The sequence below is a fragment of the Heteronotia binoei genome, chromosome 2 (assembly GCF_032191835.1).
Source record: "Heteronotia binoei isolate CCM8104 ecotype False Entrance Well chromosome 2, APGP_CSIRO_Hbin_v1, whole genome shotgun sequence".
NCBI classification, from domain to species: domain Eukaryota; kingdom Metazoa; phylum Chordata; class Lepidosauria; order Squamata; family Gekkonidae; genus Heteronotia; species Heteronotia binoei.
The window spans coordinates 55,742,288-55,757,720 of NC_083224.1; the positions used below are offsets into that span (position 1 = coordinate 55,742,288).

The 15,433-nt window shown below is 41.3% G+C and overlaps 1 protein-coding gene across 1 annotated transcript; it reads left to right on the forward strand.

The window, feature by feature from the left end:
- Positions 1–3,375: 3,375 nt before the first annotated feature.
- Positions 3,376–14,618, forward strand: EDEM2 (ER degradation enhancing alpha-mannosidase like protein 2). The gene is made up of 11 exons (XM_060231013.1): positions 3,376–3,606; positions 5,033–5,143; positions 6,382–6,421; positions 6,858–6,963; positions 7,596–7,721; positions 8,880–9,091; positions 9,398–9,539; positions 10,732–10,856; positions 11,653–11,797; positions 13,057–13,178; positions 14,063–14,618. The coding sequence occupies exons 1-11, from the start codon at positions 3,500–3,502 to the stop codon at positions 14,558–14,560; spliced, it is 1,734 nt and encodes a 577-aa protein (XP_060086996.1). The 5' UTR covers positions 3,376–3,499; the 3' UTR covers positions 14,561–14,618.
- The last annotated feature ends 815 nt before the right edge of the window (positions 14,619–15,433 follow it).

Consider the following 15,433-nt stretch of genomic DNA (forward strand, 5'->3'; position numbering starts at 1 on the left):
AGACATGATTAAGTTTTATAACAGGACCCTCAGGATTAGGCTTAAACTCCGATGATTGGCTACAAAAAGGTTTTTGATGCTCCTCTTCTCAGCCATTTTTGGGACAAAATGCACACTTTTGATATTTTGTATTAATTATTAATCATTAATTATTTATCAGGTAGTATGAGGTCTCTTTATGTTTTTAGAAGATTTGTGGAATATCCCGTTGAAAAAGAACTGGATATTCCCTTTTTCCCTGTGGGCAGATGTGGTCTCCATTATTCCCTATGGGCAGGTGTGCTTTCTCTATGGACAGATGTGTATAGTCTATGGGCATGGGGTGTCCTTAGGACAAGCTTAATTTCCCTTTTTCCCTGTGGGTAAATGTGGTCTACATTATTCCCTATGGATAGGTGTGTTTTCTCTATGGGCAGGCGTGTATAGTCTATGGGCAACCGGTGTCCTTAGGAAAAGCTTAATTTCCCTTTTTCCCTGTGGGTAAATGTAGTCTACATTATTCCCTATGGGTAGGTGTGTTTTCTCTATGGGCAGGCATGTATAGTCTATGGGCAAGGGGCGTCCCTAAGACAAGCCTAATTTCCATTTTTCCCTATGGGCAAATGTGGTTTCCATTATCCCCTATGGGAAGGTGTGCTTTTTCTATGGGCAGGCATGTATAATTTATAGGCAATTGCTGTCCTTAGGACAAGCCTAATTTCCATTTTTCCCTATGGGTAAATGTGGTCCCCATTATTCCCATGGGCAGGTGCACTTTCTCTGTAGGCAGGCATGACTAGTCTATGGGGAAGGGGTGTCCTTAGGACAAGCTTAATTTCCCTTTTTTCCTGTGGGCAAATGGTCTCCATTATTCCCTATGGGCAGGTGTGTATAGTCTATGGCAGGCATGTCCAACTTCGAACAGGTCGTGATCTATTTTTTCCAGACAAAAGTGATGGTGATCTACCACCATGAAAATTAAGTTTCAAATTAGTTTTTAATTAGATTTTAATCCACCAAAGTTGGGTTCCACCCTCTCCCCCATTTGCAATGCACCTTCTGGCATTTACTGGTAAGCAAAATAAGCAAAAACAAAACAGAAAGACGAAGATCCAGAAAGAACTGCAAACAGTTTTTCTTAAATATTTATTGTTATAACTTTCTTTAACTGTCTTAATAACTTTAACTTTTATTGAGTAATTTGTGTTAAATATAGGTCAAGTATTGATCCAGGCTGATCTTGCGCAATCTTTAAAACTTCGCTCTTGCTAATTAGTGAGACTTCTGAGCCTGCATTTCATCCACCAACTTTTTGAAGTTGGGTGAATATTGCGTGGGGGCCAGTCTCAGGGAATCCTGGAGATGTTCATCTGTCATGTTGGAACGCTGTGTACTCTTTGTCATTTTCAGATGGGAAAACGCAGATTCACAGAAATAAATTGAACTGAAACAGGAGTGTACAGCTTCACTGCATCTTCTCAAGTTGGGAAATTTGTCTCTAGACACTAGATTCCAAAACGATTCCTGCTCAGCATGGGTCTTGAGAAAAATGTCATTTTTAAGGGTTACTATTTCATTTTCAAGAGATGCCTTGTTTAATGAGCTTACTGAAAGGAGCTGCAGTTTCCTTAATGTCCATATCTGCTTTGAATGGGTATGACAAGCACTCCATAACTTTTTTAATTCTTTGGAAGTCACAGAATCTTGTTTCGAATTCCTTGATATCAGAGCAGATTTCTGTCACATACTTCTCGTTCTGAAAAACAAAATTTGGATATTGTCCCAGATGATCCTGTGTATTAGGAAAATGATCAAAAGTGTAGCTCAAATTTGCTCTTGTAGGATGAAACTGTACTCATCATCTCGCCAATGCATTTGTTTTTATCTTGTTGTTCAATGTTCATATTACTTAGTTCGCCTGTAAAGTCAGCGAGAAATGCCAGATCACATAACCACTCATCTTCCAACTCTGCTTTGTCATCTCCCCTCTCCTTCAAAAATCTTATTTCATTCAGCAAATGAAAGAGACATCCAGTGGTCCCCATTATTTCCAATGGGCAGGTGTGCTTTCTCTATGGGCAGGCGTGTATAGTTTATGGGCAAGGCCTATCCTTAGGATTTGCCTAATTTCCCTTTTTCCTTGTGGACAAATTTGGTCTCCATTATTCCCTATGGGCAGGCATGTATAGTCTATGGGCAAGGGGTGTCCTTAGTACAAGCCTAATTTTCCTATGGGCAAATGTGGTCTCCATTATTCCCTATTGGCAGGTGTGTATAGTCTATGGGCAGGCGCTGTTCCAAGTTTTAGTATGTCCCCTTTCCTACAGTAACTATAAAGCATCATTGCTGCTTGGCAGGATTCCCACAGTGGCCTACATATTTTGAAGGCCTGAAACCCTTTCTGGAAGTAAAATAATTCCAAACCTATTCATAAATTCTTAAAATAAATAAGAGAACTACTCCTATCTCAGAATTTTAAAGAACCTTATTTCTAAACACTACTCTTTCCATATTATAGAACTAGGGTTGCCAAGTCTGTATTGGAAAATACTTGGCAACTTTAAGGGTGGATCTGGAAGAGGGTGGGGTTTGGGGAGGGGATGGGCCTCAGCATGGTACAATGCCATAGAGTCTACCCTTCAAAGCAGCCATTTTTTGTAGGGAACTGATCTCTGCCACCTGGAGGTCTGTTGTAAAAGCAGATCCTCAGGTCCCACCTGGAGGCTGGCAATTTTAGTAGCTTTGGGTTAGAACATATGACGGAGTTTGGTGGCAAGGTCAGCTGTCATATCAGAAATAATGTTTCTTATGGTTTATAATCTTGTAATCGACATATATTGTCTTAATTCTCTGTTTGAAAGAAACTGAGAGAAACTGGATGCTGGACTGAATAGAGGATCCTCGCTACGATCCAGCAGGGCTCTTCCCATTGTCTGCAATTATTCGAAATGCTTTCATTTTTGTTTTTCCCGCAGAACTATTTCTTCCCCCAGCATCCTGCAAGTCAGTTCTTACATTCTCAGCGAAGCTGTATCTTTTTTGTTCCTAGCATCACCCGCCCCCACCCGAGCCTTGCTTTCTGCTTTCTCTTTTAAGGCGACGTTACGTACGCCGCGCCCCCGGTGTTGAACAAGCGAAAAATTTCAGATTTCCGCACTTTCCCCCAGCAACATAGAATCATAGAGCCGCGGAGCCAATCCTCGCTACAGTGCCCTCAAGCGGCCAAACCGTGCTCGCCTTCAGCAAGCGGAAGTTTGGTGCACATAAGACGTATAAAAAGTCACGTCAAGTCCAAACTGTCAGCGCACGCGCATTGCGGAGCCGAGCACCAACTTCGCGTCACCACTACGATAGAGCTGGGCGGTGGCAGAGGCAGTGATTGGCTCGGGGAAAGAAGAGGGAGGTGGGGCTTCGGTAGTGGGCGGAGGCCGGAAGGGAGGCTGTGGGCAGCTGCTGGATGGCTGCGGTGAGGGCGAGGGAGGCAGGGGTTCGGGTTGCCCTGGGTTCGCTCGCCTAATAGATGCTGCGCTCATTCCACTTGCTGGGCTGGTTCTGTCTGTGCGTCCTGCACCTGCCGGGGCAGCTGTCTCCTGTCACAGGGAAGGGGATCGACATCGCCCATTATAGGTGAGCAGAGCTGGGATCCAGCCGGCGAAGGCTCGTGGATAGGGTTGCCACCTGTGGGTTGGGGAATTCCTGGAGATTTGGGGGTGGAGTCTGGGAAGAGAACTCAGCAAGGAATCATGCATTAGAGTTTAAAGTAGCCGTTTTCTCCAGGGGACCTGTTCTCTGTAGTCTGGAGATCACTTGTAATTCCAGATCTCCTGACCCCAGCTGGAGGTTGGCAGCCCTGAACCCAGCTCACTGCCCTGATCGTTCACAGAAAGGTGCTTTGCTTTGAATGGTAGGCAGAATATTAACTGGTGAACATACTCCACCCACCCCAATCTCTGTGTCACTGTAATCTGGAGTGGTTATATATCTGCCTGTTATGAGGCCCTTAAAAATGTGGGAACTAGACCAGAAGGGGGGGTGGGGGATGTGTCAGTACTTTCCCCCAGAGAAGGAGTGGGGAACTTTGTGCAGTGTCTTGGAGAGTTTAGGGAAACTTTGGGCTAGCTTCTCCAGAAGGTGCAAAGGGGGGATTGTTTTCTTCCTATCTTCTGTCTACTCTTCATTAACTATAACAAGCAGTTCAGCAAGAAAAATGGTAGAGAGAAAGTGACTGAAGTCCACTTTCCAGAGCCTGAAACACCATTTGGTTATTGCTGCCATGACGTGGAAGCTGGTGGTGTGTGTGAGATCTGTGTGGTGGTGTTCCGCACAGTACTAACTTTTGCAAGTAGCTCTTGTTAAAGAATTTTTAATTCATCTGTTGTGTGGCATTTAGTCCATTAAAAGGGCACAAACTTCATACACATAATGAAGCATGAAAGAAGAAAGTGTAGTTTGTTTTTAGATTAAATGTGTATGTTGTAGCAGGTGCTGCTTCAGGAGTATGCTTCTAATACAGCACTAGTGATCTGCAGTTTTAATACATACATTAATAATGTTTTAACATGCTGTTGGATCAGCTGAGAACATCATCTCAACTGACCAAAAAGTTTTTAATCGCATGGGTTAAGTGCTGTAGTCTTACTGAATATCTGTAATCGTCTAACATTATGGCCACATATTTGATTACTCTGTTGTGGAGACTCTCAAGGTGAAAGGGGTATGTTGAACACCTTTTTCAGACTCTGTGAAGTTTATCTCCCTGGAGGTAAACAAAGAGGTGAGGAGTGTGCCTGAAGATGGAGGAGGACTCATAACCTATGATTGCTGGCTTTACAAGAATCTCACATTTCTCTTAAGCAGTGGGGGTGGGGGGAATGAAAGGTTTGGAATGTGCCAGTGAAAGGATTCTTGGGACACTGTTTTCCAGTGAATGTTAGGAAACCTGTTGCTGGCAGTATTGTAGTTCTGTCTGAAGAGTTTAGAAGAATCTTTGTATCAATTCTTTTTAAGTTTTAAGTACTATTCTAGTATCTCATCTATCTTTTTCTCTTCTTAGGGAGCGAGTCAAGTCCATGTTTTATCATGCTTATAACAACTACTTGGAAAATGCCTTCCCCTATGATGAACTGCGTCCTTTGACATGTGATGGACAGGATACTTGGGGAAGGTAAGGAGAAGAGTGAATGTTCTTTGCTTGCATATGGAATTTTTAAAAAGTTGATCTTCTGTAGAGAAAATCCTTATCAGGTTGGAGACATATACAGTGTGGTAAAGATGACTTGTCTGTCTTTTATTGCTGTATCCCAGAGGATCTAGGCATGCTGATTCATGAAGCAAAAATATAGAAGTGTGTTGTCTGCTCTGTAGTCTCAATTGTCAAATGCAAAAGTGGTGCAGGAGGTTGTCAGTCTGAAGTAGTGTTTTTAGGATTAACAAGACCACTCAGTGAAAGTGGAAAGCTGTTAGTTCATGCAGTCCAATTTGTCTCTCTAATATGGGGGAGAAATGACATTAAAGAGAAAGTTTCACAATATCGTGGTACAATTTGTCAGGCTTTTCCACCTCCATGGTAGTTAGGGGAACAAAGTCTTGGAAATTCTTGCTGTGTGCAGCTTGAAAACACATTACTTATGTGACAAACTATAGCTTGATATGCTAAGCTCACAAACTGTGGTATTCTCCCTCCAAACCATGCTTCATCTGTTGCAACAAATTGTGGCCTGCTGCAGAAGGGATTGATTTTCCAAGCCAGGGAGGGATGGAGGCATGCAGTCCTGAAGATTTCCAAGGTTTGTTCCCATAACAACAAACTGTGGCTTGTCATTTCATGTGAGTCATTCCTAAGAAAACCTTGGTCGTTAATTTCATTGTATCATTAATTGCACTTTTTTGAAAACGTCTTTTGAAATCATAATTTTGAGGTTAGGCAAAATAAACAGGAGCTCTGGGGCACCCTTAAGGACTAACCAAATTTTAATTTTATTCTGTGGTTGTAGTCCACAAAATCATTTACTAAAATAATATTTTCTTAGTCTTCTTAAGATATCAGAAGGCTTCTTTTTTCTTTTGGAATAAACATTCCAAAATATGAGAAAGTAATATTTATATTCTAATACACAGATAATTTTGCCAGGGCCACTTCAGTGTATTAACTTTTTCCTAAACATATATAGCTTCCTTTTAGGAAATCATTATATATTGGTTGTCTTTTGAGATTTTTCACTTCAATTCCATATTTAGTTGTTTGAAATTAATTAATGCAACAATTGTGAATATATTTTTTCTTGTCAAGGGAAAGGAAAAGCCCACTGGTTAAATTCCTAAGTGTGAATATATATTTTCCAGTTTGCTGCAGTTGATTCAGTTTTCTTCATGACATTTATATTGCTTTCTGTTCCTTTTCAGTTTTTCTCTCACACTGATTGATGCTCTAGATACTCTACTAGTAAGTGCTTTTCTTCAATACCAGCAATATTTTCTTGTTCCTTCTGATTTGCCTGCTTTTAAGTGTCCTCCATTTGGGTAAAAAAAAAAAAAGTATTATTAAAGAATAATTCTTGTTCCTCATACATGCCATTTCCCCAATCAAGGACTTTAAGAAGAACTGTCAGTGTTGTAGGTCGAGCCTTTCCATCTCACACATTCTGTGTTAAAAATGCAGAAAATATATAGTGTTTTTTTGTGCCTTCCATGTAATGATACTGCAGCAGATGTTCCTAGACAGGACTAATCTCTTCTGGCTCACATACTAATTACCCTAAAGTACCAAGGATGTCTTTAATGTGTCTCTGTATCATTATCACTGATCTTTTCTTTCACTTAATGTAGTTGTTTGCTGTTTCATGAGGCTGCTTTCTGTTACTTTGGGGGTTTTCTTCCAGATTTTGGGAAACGTCTCAGAATTCCAGAGAGTTGTCAGCGTTCTGCAGGAAGGTGTGAATTTTGATATTGACGTAAATGCTTCTGTCTTTGAAACCAATATCAGAGGTAGGTTGAATTTTGGTGAGCCCCATGAGTTGCAAGTATTTTCCATAAGGCAACACAGAGACAAAGGTGACTGTGTAGCAATAAGCAAAATGTAGTCACTTTGAGCAATAAGCAAAATAGTCACTATGACTTGTTTGTTTAGAAGTATGAGGTCTCTGAACATCAGATGCTGGGGAACAAAAAGAAGGATGGGCTGCTGCCTTTGCTTGTATGCTTCCTGAAAGCCTCTGACTGGCTGCTGTTAGGTGGACATCTCATTTCATCCAACAGAGCCTTCCTAAAAGAAATTTGTGTGTGATTATTCTGAATGCTTGCTTTACTTTGTGGCCTTTCTGTATTCCTTGCTGTTCTTCTTGTTGGATAGTTCATAGCTTGCATACTGTTTTCTTTGTAATGGTCAAGGGAAAGGTTGTTGGTGGGATCAAAACAATTGTAATAGATCACTTGAGCAGCTTAATTTAATATCTGCCTCTTTCGCGGTCAGTGAAAAGAACTGTCATTTGTGCAGCTTGTGCAATATGTTTCGCGGTTTCTGCCAATGGCAGGATGGAGGAGAACAGCAGTATGTTCTGTATTTCACCCTTGGCAGCACTGCTTGTTTACAGTATATGGTTTATTGGTCTGTTTTGCAGTGGTTGGCGGCCTCCTGTCTGCTCACTTGCTGTCAAAAAAGGCTGGCATTGAAGTGGAAGCAGGATGGCCATGCTCTGGACCCCTCCTGAGGATGGCAGAGGATGCAGCTCGGAAACTTTTGCCAGGTGACCAATCTCTCAAGAGTTTAAAACATTCATTTCCTCTTTTTTCTCGCCACCCCCATGTTGCATAGTAGGCTAAATGTACTGTTTTAATATTTTGAATGAAGTGAGTTTGCTTCAGTCATCTGGCTAGGAGCCATTGATGGACCTTTCCTGCATGAATCTGTCTAATTCCCTGTTGAAGTAATCAATGTTCATAGCTATCAATATATCCACTAGTAGTTATTTCTACAATTTCATCACGCATTGAGTAAAGAAATATTACTTGTCCTTTAGGAATTCTATCAATTTCATTGGATGCCCCATGTTCTAGTATTATGGGAGAAAGGGGGGAAAGTTCTGTTTGCTTTCTATTCCCCATGCATAATTTTATAAATCTCTGTCATGTCCCTCTTTAATTGCCTGTTCTTAAAACTGGAAAGTCCCAGGCTCTTTCCTCCTAAGAAAGAAGGTTCAACCTTCAACCATTTGGTTGCCACTTTCTGCACTTCTTCCAGCTCTGTAGTAGACTTTTTGAGGTACACTGACTAGAACTTTACACTTCCAGATAAGGGTGTACTGTAGCGCCTTACAGAGGGATTACAATATTGGCAGTTTTATTTTCAGTCACTTTCCTAATATTTCCCAGCATGGAGTTTGCCTTTTTCCACTGCTGTCACACACTGAGTTGACACTATTTTATCAAGCTATACACTACACTCCCAAAAACTTTTTCCTTCTCAGTCAGTTCAGACCCTAGTAGTGTTTATGTAAAAGGACTAATTTTTTGCTGCTATGTGTATCTCCTTAGGCTTATGCTTATGAACACTGTACTTCATTGTTACCCGCTCAACCAGTTTAGAGAGATCCTTCTGAAGCTCTTCACAATTCTCCTTGATTTTCACCATCCAGAATACTTTGGGATCAGTAGCCAACTTGGCCACTGCACTACTGTCCCCAAATTAAATAGCACTTGTCCGTTTATGGGGAAATGAATGGCTATGGAGCCTTGACATGTAGCTTCAAGGTTTTCTCTGCAACTGCAAGGGCTAGAAGCATTGAAATTTTTATTTCAGTGAAGCTGAGTTTCTCAGGCTCCCTAACTTTACATCAGAAAATGTAAATACAGTGGGAGGAGGATGGTCTTCCAGCCTTCTGGTCTTACACACCTTTGTTTTACAGCTTTTCAGACTCCAACTGGAATGCCATATGGGACAGTTAATTTATTACATGGAGTCAACCCTGGAGAGACTCCAGTGACTTGCACTGCTGGTATCGGTACATTTATAGTGGAATTTGCTACTTTGAGTCATCTTACAGGAGATCCAGTGTTTGAAGATGTTGCCAGAAAAGCTCTTAAGACCCTTTGGAAAAATCGGTCTGAGATTGGCTTGGTGAGAAAATTATGGTAGCTTAAATCTGTTTACATTTTTATAATTCAGATCAGAATTTAGATGAACTGCGAGGTTTTTTTAAAAAGTAGTTTTGGAACTAAATGAATTTTAAGAAGCTAACACTTTAGTGGCCATACTGTTAAAATTTTCCTAGGTCCTTTGAAAAAATCTAGTATATATTGACAGGTAGTATGTTTGAAGAGTATGGAAATATAGTATCATTTTAAAAACAAACTGTAGCTCTTAATAAGTGAGCTGTAATTGTCTATTTGTCTGTCTGTTTCTCTTCCCCCCACCCGCTTTCAGGTGGGTAACCATATTGATGTGGTGACTGCCAAGTGGGTGGCCCAGGATGCTGGCATTGGAGCTGGAGTAGATTCCTACTTTGAGTATCTTGTTAAAGGAGCCATCCTCTTGCAGGATGAGGAGCTGATGTCCATGTTCCTTGGTAAGAGACTAACATATAGTCATTCCTGCTGTAATGGCTTCCACAAAAATTGTTAAATTTATTGTCAGTACAGCATATCTAGATGTTGGATAAGAAACCTGTCTGCATGAAAGATGTTCCTCCTCCTTGCTCCTGGCCATGTCTCTTAATGGTCCAGGATTCAGCAAGGAACTATCCTCTGCCTTCCTACCCACAGCTTCAAATCTGGGTCCTTTTTCTCTCAGAGCTCCCCATCCTTCATTCAAGCCTTTGAAAGGGAGTTGTCACCAGAATACACATTTAGACCTGAAGTCTGTCCCAGTCTCTTGCCAGATGCTGAGATAAAAACTCCACTTGAAGTAATAGCAGCAATGCCAACATCAGTAAGCTTTCAGTGTGGTCAGACTGATGCTGCTTGTGGGTCCCCCACTGGCCTTTAGGATGCTTTTAGAGCACTAATGTCTCCACTGTAAGGTCTAGACTGCAAGTAGGCTTCCTGCTGCTCGAACATCTCTGTATAGCTATTGTATTTGCAAGATGCCAAAGACTATTCTGACAATATTCCCCCTAATGGGGATCGGCCCATTAATCAGCAACGGCCCATAAAAACATTACCAATGGTCTACCTCGTCACACTGTGGTGATCCTAGGACCTCTTAGAATGGCTAACCACCATTAGAACTTGATCGCTGTCTGAAACCATGATACTAGTACACATAGATGTTTTAGAAATTGTTTTTATTTTATGTTTTTATTGTTGTTTTATTTGGTCACACTACTGTGACTTTGTGACCTTTAATTTGTAAGCTGCCCTGAGCCTGCCTTCAGTGGGGAGGGCAGGATATAAATCAAATAAATAAAGAAATAATTGAATCCTTCAAAGACTCATATGGAGCAGTGATATTGTACAACTCCACTTGACCCCATTCCATTCTGTTGAGCTCATGGGCTTATGATTGTTATATACATTTTGCCATTTTTAGTTGATTTTAAAATGTATAATTGTTTTTACAATTTATGCTAGCTGGGTTTTAATGTTTTGGTTGTGTTGTTACCCACCCTGAGCCTTTTTGCAGGGAGACCAGGGTAGAAATCCAAAATAAATAATAAAATTATGGAGCTGAGAATATGAATCCTGCTTGTTTTGCTGTACTATGAAATTATGATCCATGTCCCATTTCTCATTGCTTTTGACTTGTACTTCTTTCTGTAGATTATAACAAAGCCATAAAGAACTACACAAAATTTGATGATTGGTACCTCTGGGTTCAGATGTACAAAGGAACAGTCTCAATGCCAGTCTTCCAGTCCCTCGAGGCTTACTGGCCTGGCTTACAGGTAACCACTGCTGTCAAAGGAAATCATGTTTCCGTTGCTCACCTATTTTCTGGACCCTTCAATACAGTAAAAATTGGGACTTGCATCAGAGCTTGCTTCCAAAGTTGTTATGAACTCATTCTAGACAACCAGAAGTGTATAGTGAAGAAAATGGGAGCAGGTATTATCTGGGAAACTTCTTTATGATTTGTCAGCAGTACCACGAAAGAGGCAAGAAAGCACATTCTTACCCTCAGTCTTATTTGAGGTATCATCCAGGATTCCCGCTGAGAATCTAACAAATCAATTCCTGTACAGGAACAAAAGGAGCAATTTAATAATCTTGGAATAATACCCAAATGGCTTTAGATTAAAATATTCAGATGTGAAATTGACTGTTACGCCAGTGAGGCGCCTCAGGTTTCCTTAATTTCCAGCCCCTTTAAAACCATAATTTCAGAAAACGATCAGTTATTCCTTGTAGGTTTATTTTATTAGCAGGTCAGTGCTGTCTATGCTTAGGAGAGATGTTTACTGTTTAGTTTGTCATGGTTAGATCCCCCTTTGTTTTTATCTTGCCCTTCTGCCAAGTTTTCTCAGGGCAAGCGTATATCATTCTTCCCTCTTCCATTTTATCCTCACAACAGCCCTTTATAGTTGGTTAAGCTGAGAGAAACTAACTGGTCCAAGGTCACCCAGCAAGCTTCATGTCTGTGGGGCTTTGAACCTGAGACTCCTACATTCTAGTAGGACATCCTAACCCCTACACCACACTGGTTATCGGTGTTACCGTTCTAGTTTTTCTGTCTTCTCCCAGAGCCTTATTGGCGACATAGATAATGCAATGCGAACATTCCTCAATTATTACACAGTTTGGAGGCAATTTGGTGGCCTGCCAGAGTTCTATAACATTCCCCAGGGCTATACAGTGGAAAAACGTGAAGGATACCCACTTAGACCTGGTGAGTATGAAGCATGATCTGTATAGTACATTTGTTGTGTATAAGGCTTATGGAAACAAATACCCCAGATTCCTGTATAGTAGCTTCCTTCTGAAATTTGCCTTGTGGCTGGTCTAAGCTGCAGATCCTATAGTGCAGGGGTGTCAAACTCAATTGTTACGAGGGCTAGATCTGACATAAATGGGACTTTGTGGGACCAGACCATGTGTGTCATAAAATGTAATGCCAGGTAATGGAGATAGAAATTTTATAAAGCAGTGGCTCCCAACCTTTTTGGCACCAGGGACCGGTTTCATAGAAGACAATTTTCCCATGGACCAGTGGGGGGCGGCCTTTAAATGGGGGGAGACTGGGGCTGTTTCTGCTTCCTCCTTGCTAGTTGGCCAGGTGGCAGAAGGCCATTCTACCTCCCCCTCCCATTTAAAAAATGCCGCCTGAGGGTGCGCTGCCTCTTTCATCTGCCCAGGTCCTGAGGTGGGTGGGGACGGTGTGTCGCCTCTGTCTTGTTCAGCAGCCCGGTTGCTAGCAGGCTATTGACCGGTGGTTGAGGACCGCTGTTATAAAGGACACAAACAAGCACAAAGGGTTTTTTTTTAAAAAAAAAAAACCACCTTAAAATAAAACATTAGCACTCTTGCAATATTTTGTTTATTTAACAGTCTCTGATAACTGACAACTGTTGCTCTGAGGAGCCTCAGCTAATAGAAAGGAGAGAGGCTTGGCTCAGTAGCTCTGCTGTGTGATTGAGAGAGCCTGACAAAGCAAGCTCTCCCTCCCCCCTTTTTCCCATAGGGAGGAGCCTCAGCCAATGGAGAAAATACAGGCTTTGCTCTGTAGCTCTTGTGTGATTGAGCAAGCCTGGCAAAGCAAGCTGTGATGCAGAAAGGAAGCAAGAGAAAGGGAGAAGGAAGTATATGACAGCCAGTTGCTTGGGGGTCTGATCTGGCCCTTGGGCCACATTTGACACCCCTGCTATAGTGTGTTAAAAAGCACAGCAATATTCCCACTTCAATGGTGGTTTGACCTCTGTGTGTTTAAAATGGTATGCAGAATGAGGAAAGCCCAAATGGCCAAAATATTGGAACTGGTCCCACATGGGCAGGGTATTGCTTAGCTGCAGAAGTAAATGGGCAATAGTGCCTCATTGTCCTAAAGTGATAGGAGACCTCCATACTGTGTTTGTGGATTATCTGAATGCATTTTGAGGGAAAATATGCTGACATTCCGTAATATAAATATTTGTTGTTTGGGTTTTGCAGAACTAATTGAGAGTGCAATGTATTTATATCGTGCTACGCGAGATCCTACCCTGTTGGAGATGGGCAGAGATGTTGTAGAAGCAATAGAGAAAATCAGCAAGGTTGATTGTGGCTTTGCAACAGTTAAGTGTCTCTCCTGAATTATTTATTATAATATCTACATCCTACCTTTCCTTGTTCAAGGAAGCTTGCACATCATAGTTAAAACATTTTTTTTTAAAAAAACCACAATTCTGGATTTCTCCCCCCCCCCCCCAAATTGCTTGCCATTTATATCACACTAAAAGTCTTGGTGAATATATCTGCCCTTAAGACGTTAGAGCATAGAATCACAGAGTTGGAACGGTTCATACAGACCATCTAGTGAATGAATAAAAATGGTTTTGCAGCACCAACTAAAAAATTCTTCTCCTTGCCTGTTCCAGAGGGTGCCAGGCTCTAGTTGATCGAGGTGACAGTCTGAAGACCGTCACTGGCACACAAGTATATATGGGAGAAGATAGCCCCTTAGACATGTTTGTCCTAGGCCACAAAGGGTTTAAAAGCACCTTGAATTAGACTCTGAAACTGGCAGCCAGCATAGCTGTTTTAAGATATGTTGCCAACTATCCTCTTACACTAATTGGACTACTGCATTTTGAACCAGATGCGCTTTCCATGTTGTCTTTAAGGATAGCCCAACACAGTACATTACAGTTATCCAGCCACAAGGTTGCAAAAGCATGGCCAGATCAACTGAGTTTAGAAAAGGAATTTTTTCTCATGTTTGTTGGGGTCCCTCACATGCTTCTTTCCCATCATTAAACATTAGACTAACAGAATGCATACACTTTTCTTTTATGTGACTTCTATTGACCGCACGCAGCATCAACTTGGATTCAGCTCTATTGGTTTCTAGTCTGATGGTTCCTCCCATTATATGCTGTTCCAGTACAATTGTAACAGAGTTGTTGGAACAACTGTTATGTTCTGAAATAGCCCCTGATCTCTTTCATTCTTTTTTTAGATCAAAGATCTGAGAGATCACAGATTGGATAACCGCATGGAGTCCTTCTTCTTGGCCGAAACGGTGAAATATTTGTATCTGCTGTTTGATTCAGATAACTTTATTCATAACAATGGGTCATCCTTTGATGTCGTGCTGACACCATATGGTGAATGTGTTCTTGGTGCTGGTGGATACATCTTCAATACAGAAGCTCATCCGATAGACCCGGCTGCCTTGCACTGTTGCAAGAAACAAAAAGAAGAGCAGTGGGAAGTTGAAGATTTAATCCGAGAATTCTATTCTCTGAAAAGAAGCAAGAAATTCACATTGACAAGAACTTCAGATAAAAGAGAAGGTGAAGGGCAGAAAGACTCTGCAGACCCTTCATCTAAATGCTGTATGGAGCAAATAAACTCTAAACAAAAAGAAAGAAGAATCCCCCTCTTGAGCTGTCCCAGCCAATCTTTTACCTCAAAATTAGCAGTTTTAGGACAGGTCTTCTTGGACAACACATAATTTCTCTTTCCTCTTTACTTGATTCAGAGTTGCTGAATTTAATAAACATATTTGAATTTTTTTCTGTTTCCTTGGTGATAGCTATGGCACATACTTCTAAGATACGTAGTTTTTTAAAATGTGGCTAAGTTCGAAACTTGAAGCACATGTGCTTTGGAAAGCAGGAGGATGGCGGGGGGGGGGGGGGGGAATTGGTGAGACACTTCCTATAGCATGCCATGAGCCGCCCTGAGCCTGCTTTGGCGGGGAGGGCAGGATATAAATCAAATAAAGTATAAGTTCCCAGATTCTGTCTCAGCCTTTAACTTAAACCTTTTAAAAAAAATGCTTCCTCACTCTTTGTCAGAGGGTTTGTGCTGTCATAGGCAAGCAGGGAGCAAGAAGCAAGTTCATTCTGCAGTTAGTAGTCATTATGATGTCCCAAGACTTTATATCCTGAACAAAAATATTTCTGGACTCCTAAAAAAAAAATAGTGCAAGCAAGCATTCTAGCTACGTAGTCTTTTGGACTTTCCTGCCCACCTGGATTACAGGGCTTCCCTACTCTTGCATGTGTGCTGATGTCATCCCATGGGAGTTCTAAAGGCCTTATGGACTGGCTAATAGCAGAGCTAGGGCAAGGCAAGTGAGGCACAGAAAAAATTATCAGGATTAAAGTAAATGTGTTTATTACTCTTGTTACTTATTTACCTTTTACTGACATAACTATGTTGAAAGTATAGGAGGCACAATTTTATATTCTTGCCTCTGGCACAAAATTGCCCAGGAGAAAAAGATTTTGACACTGTTCCCCATGATGTTCTGAAGGGTAAACTAGAGGATTGTGGACCATGCTCAAAGAGTAGTTGTCAGTGGCATTTCATGTGAATGGAG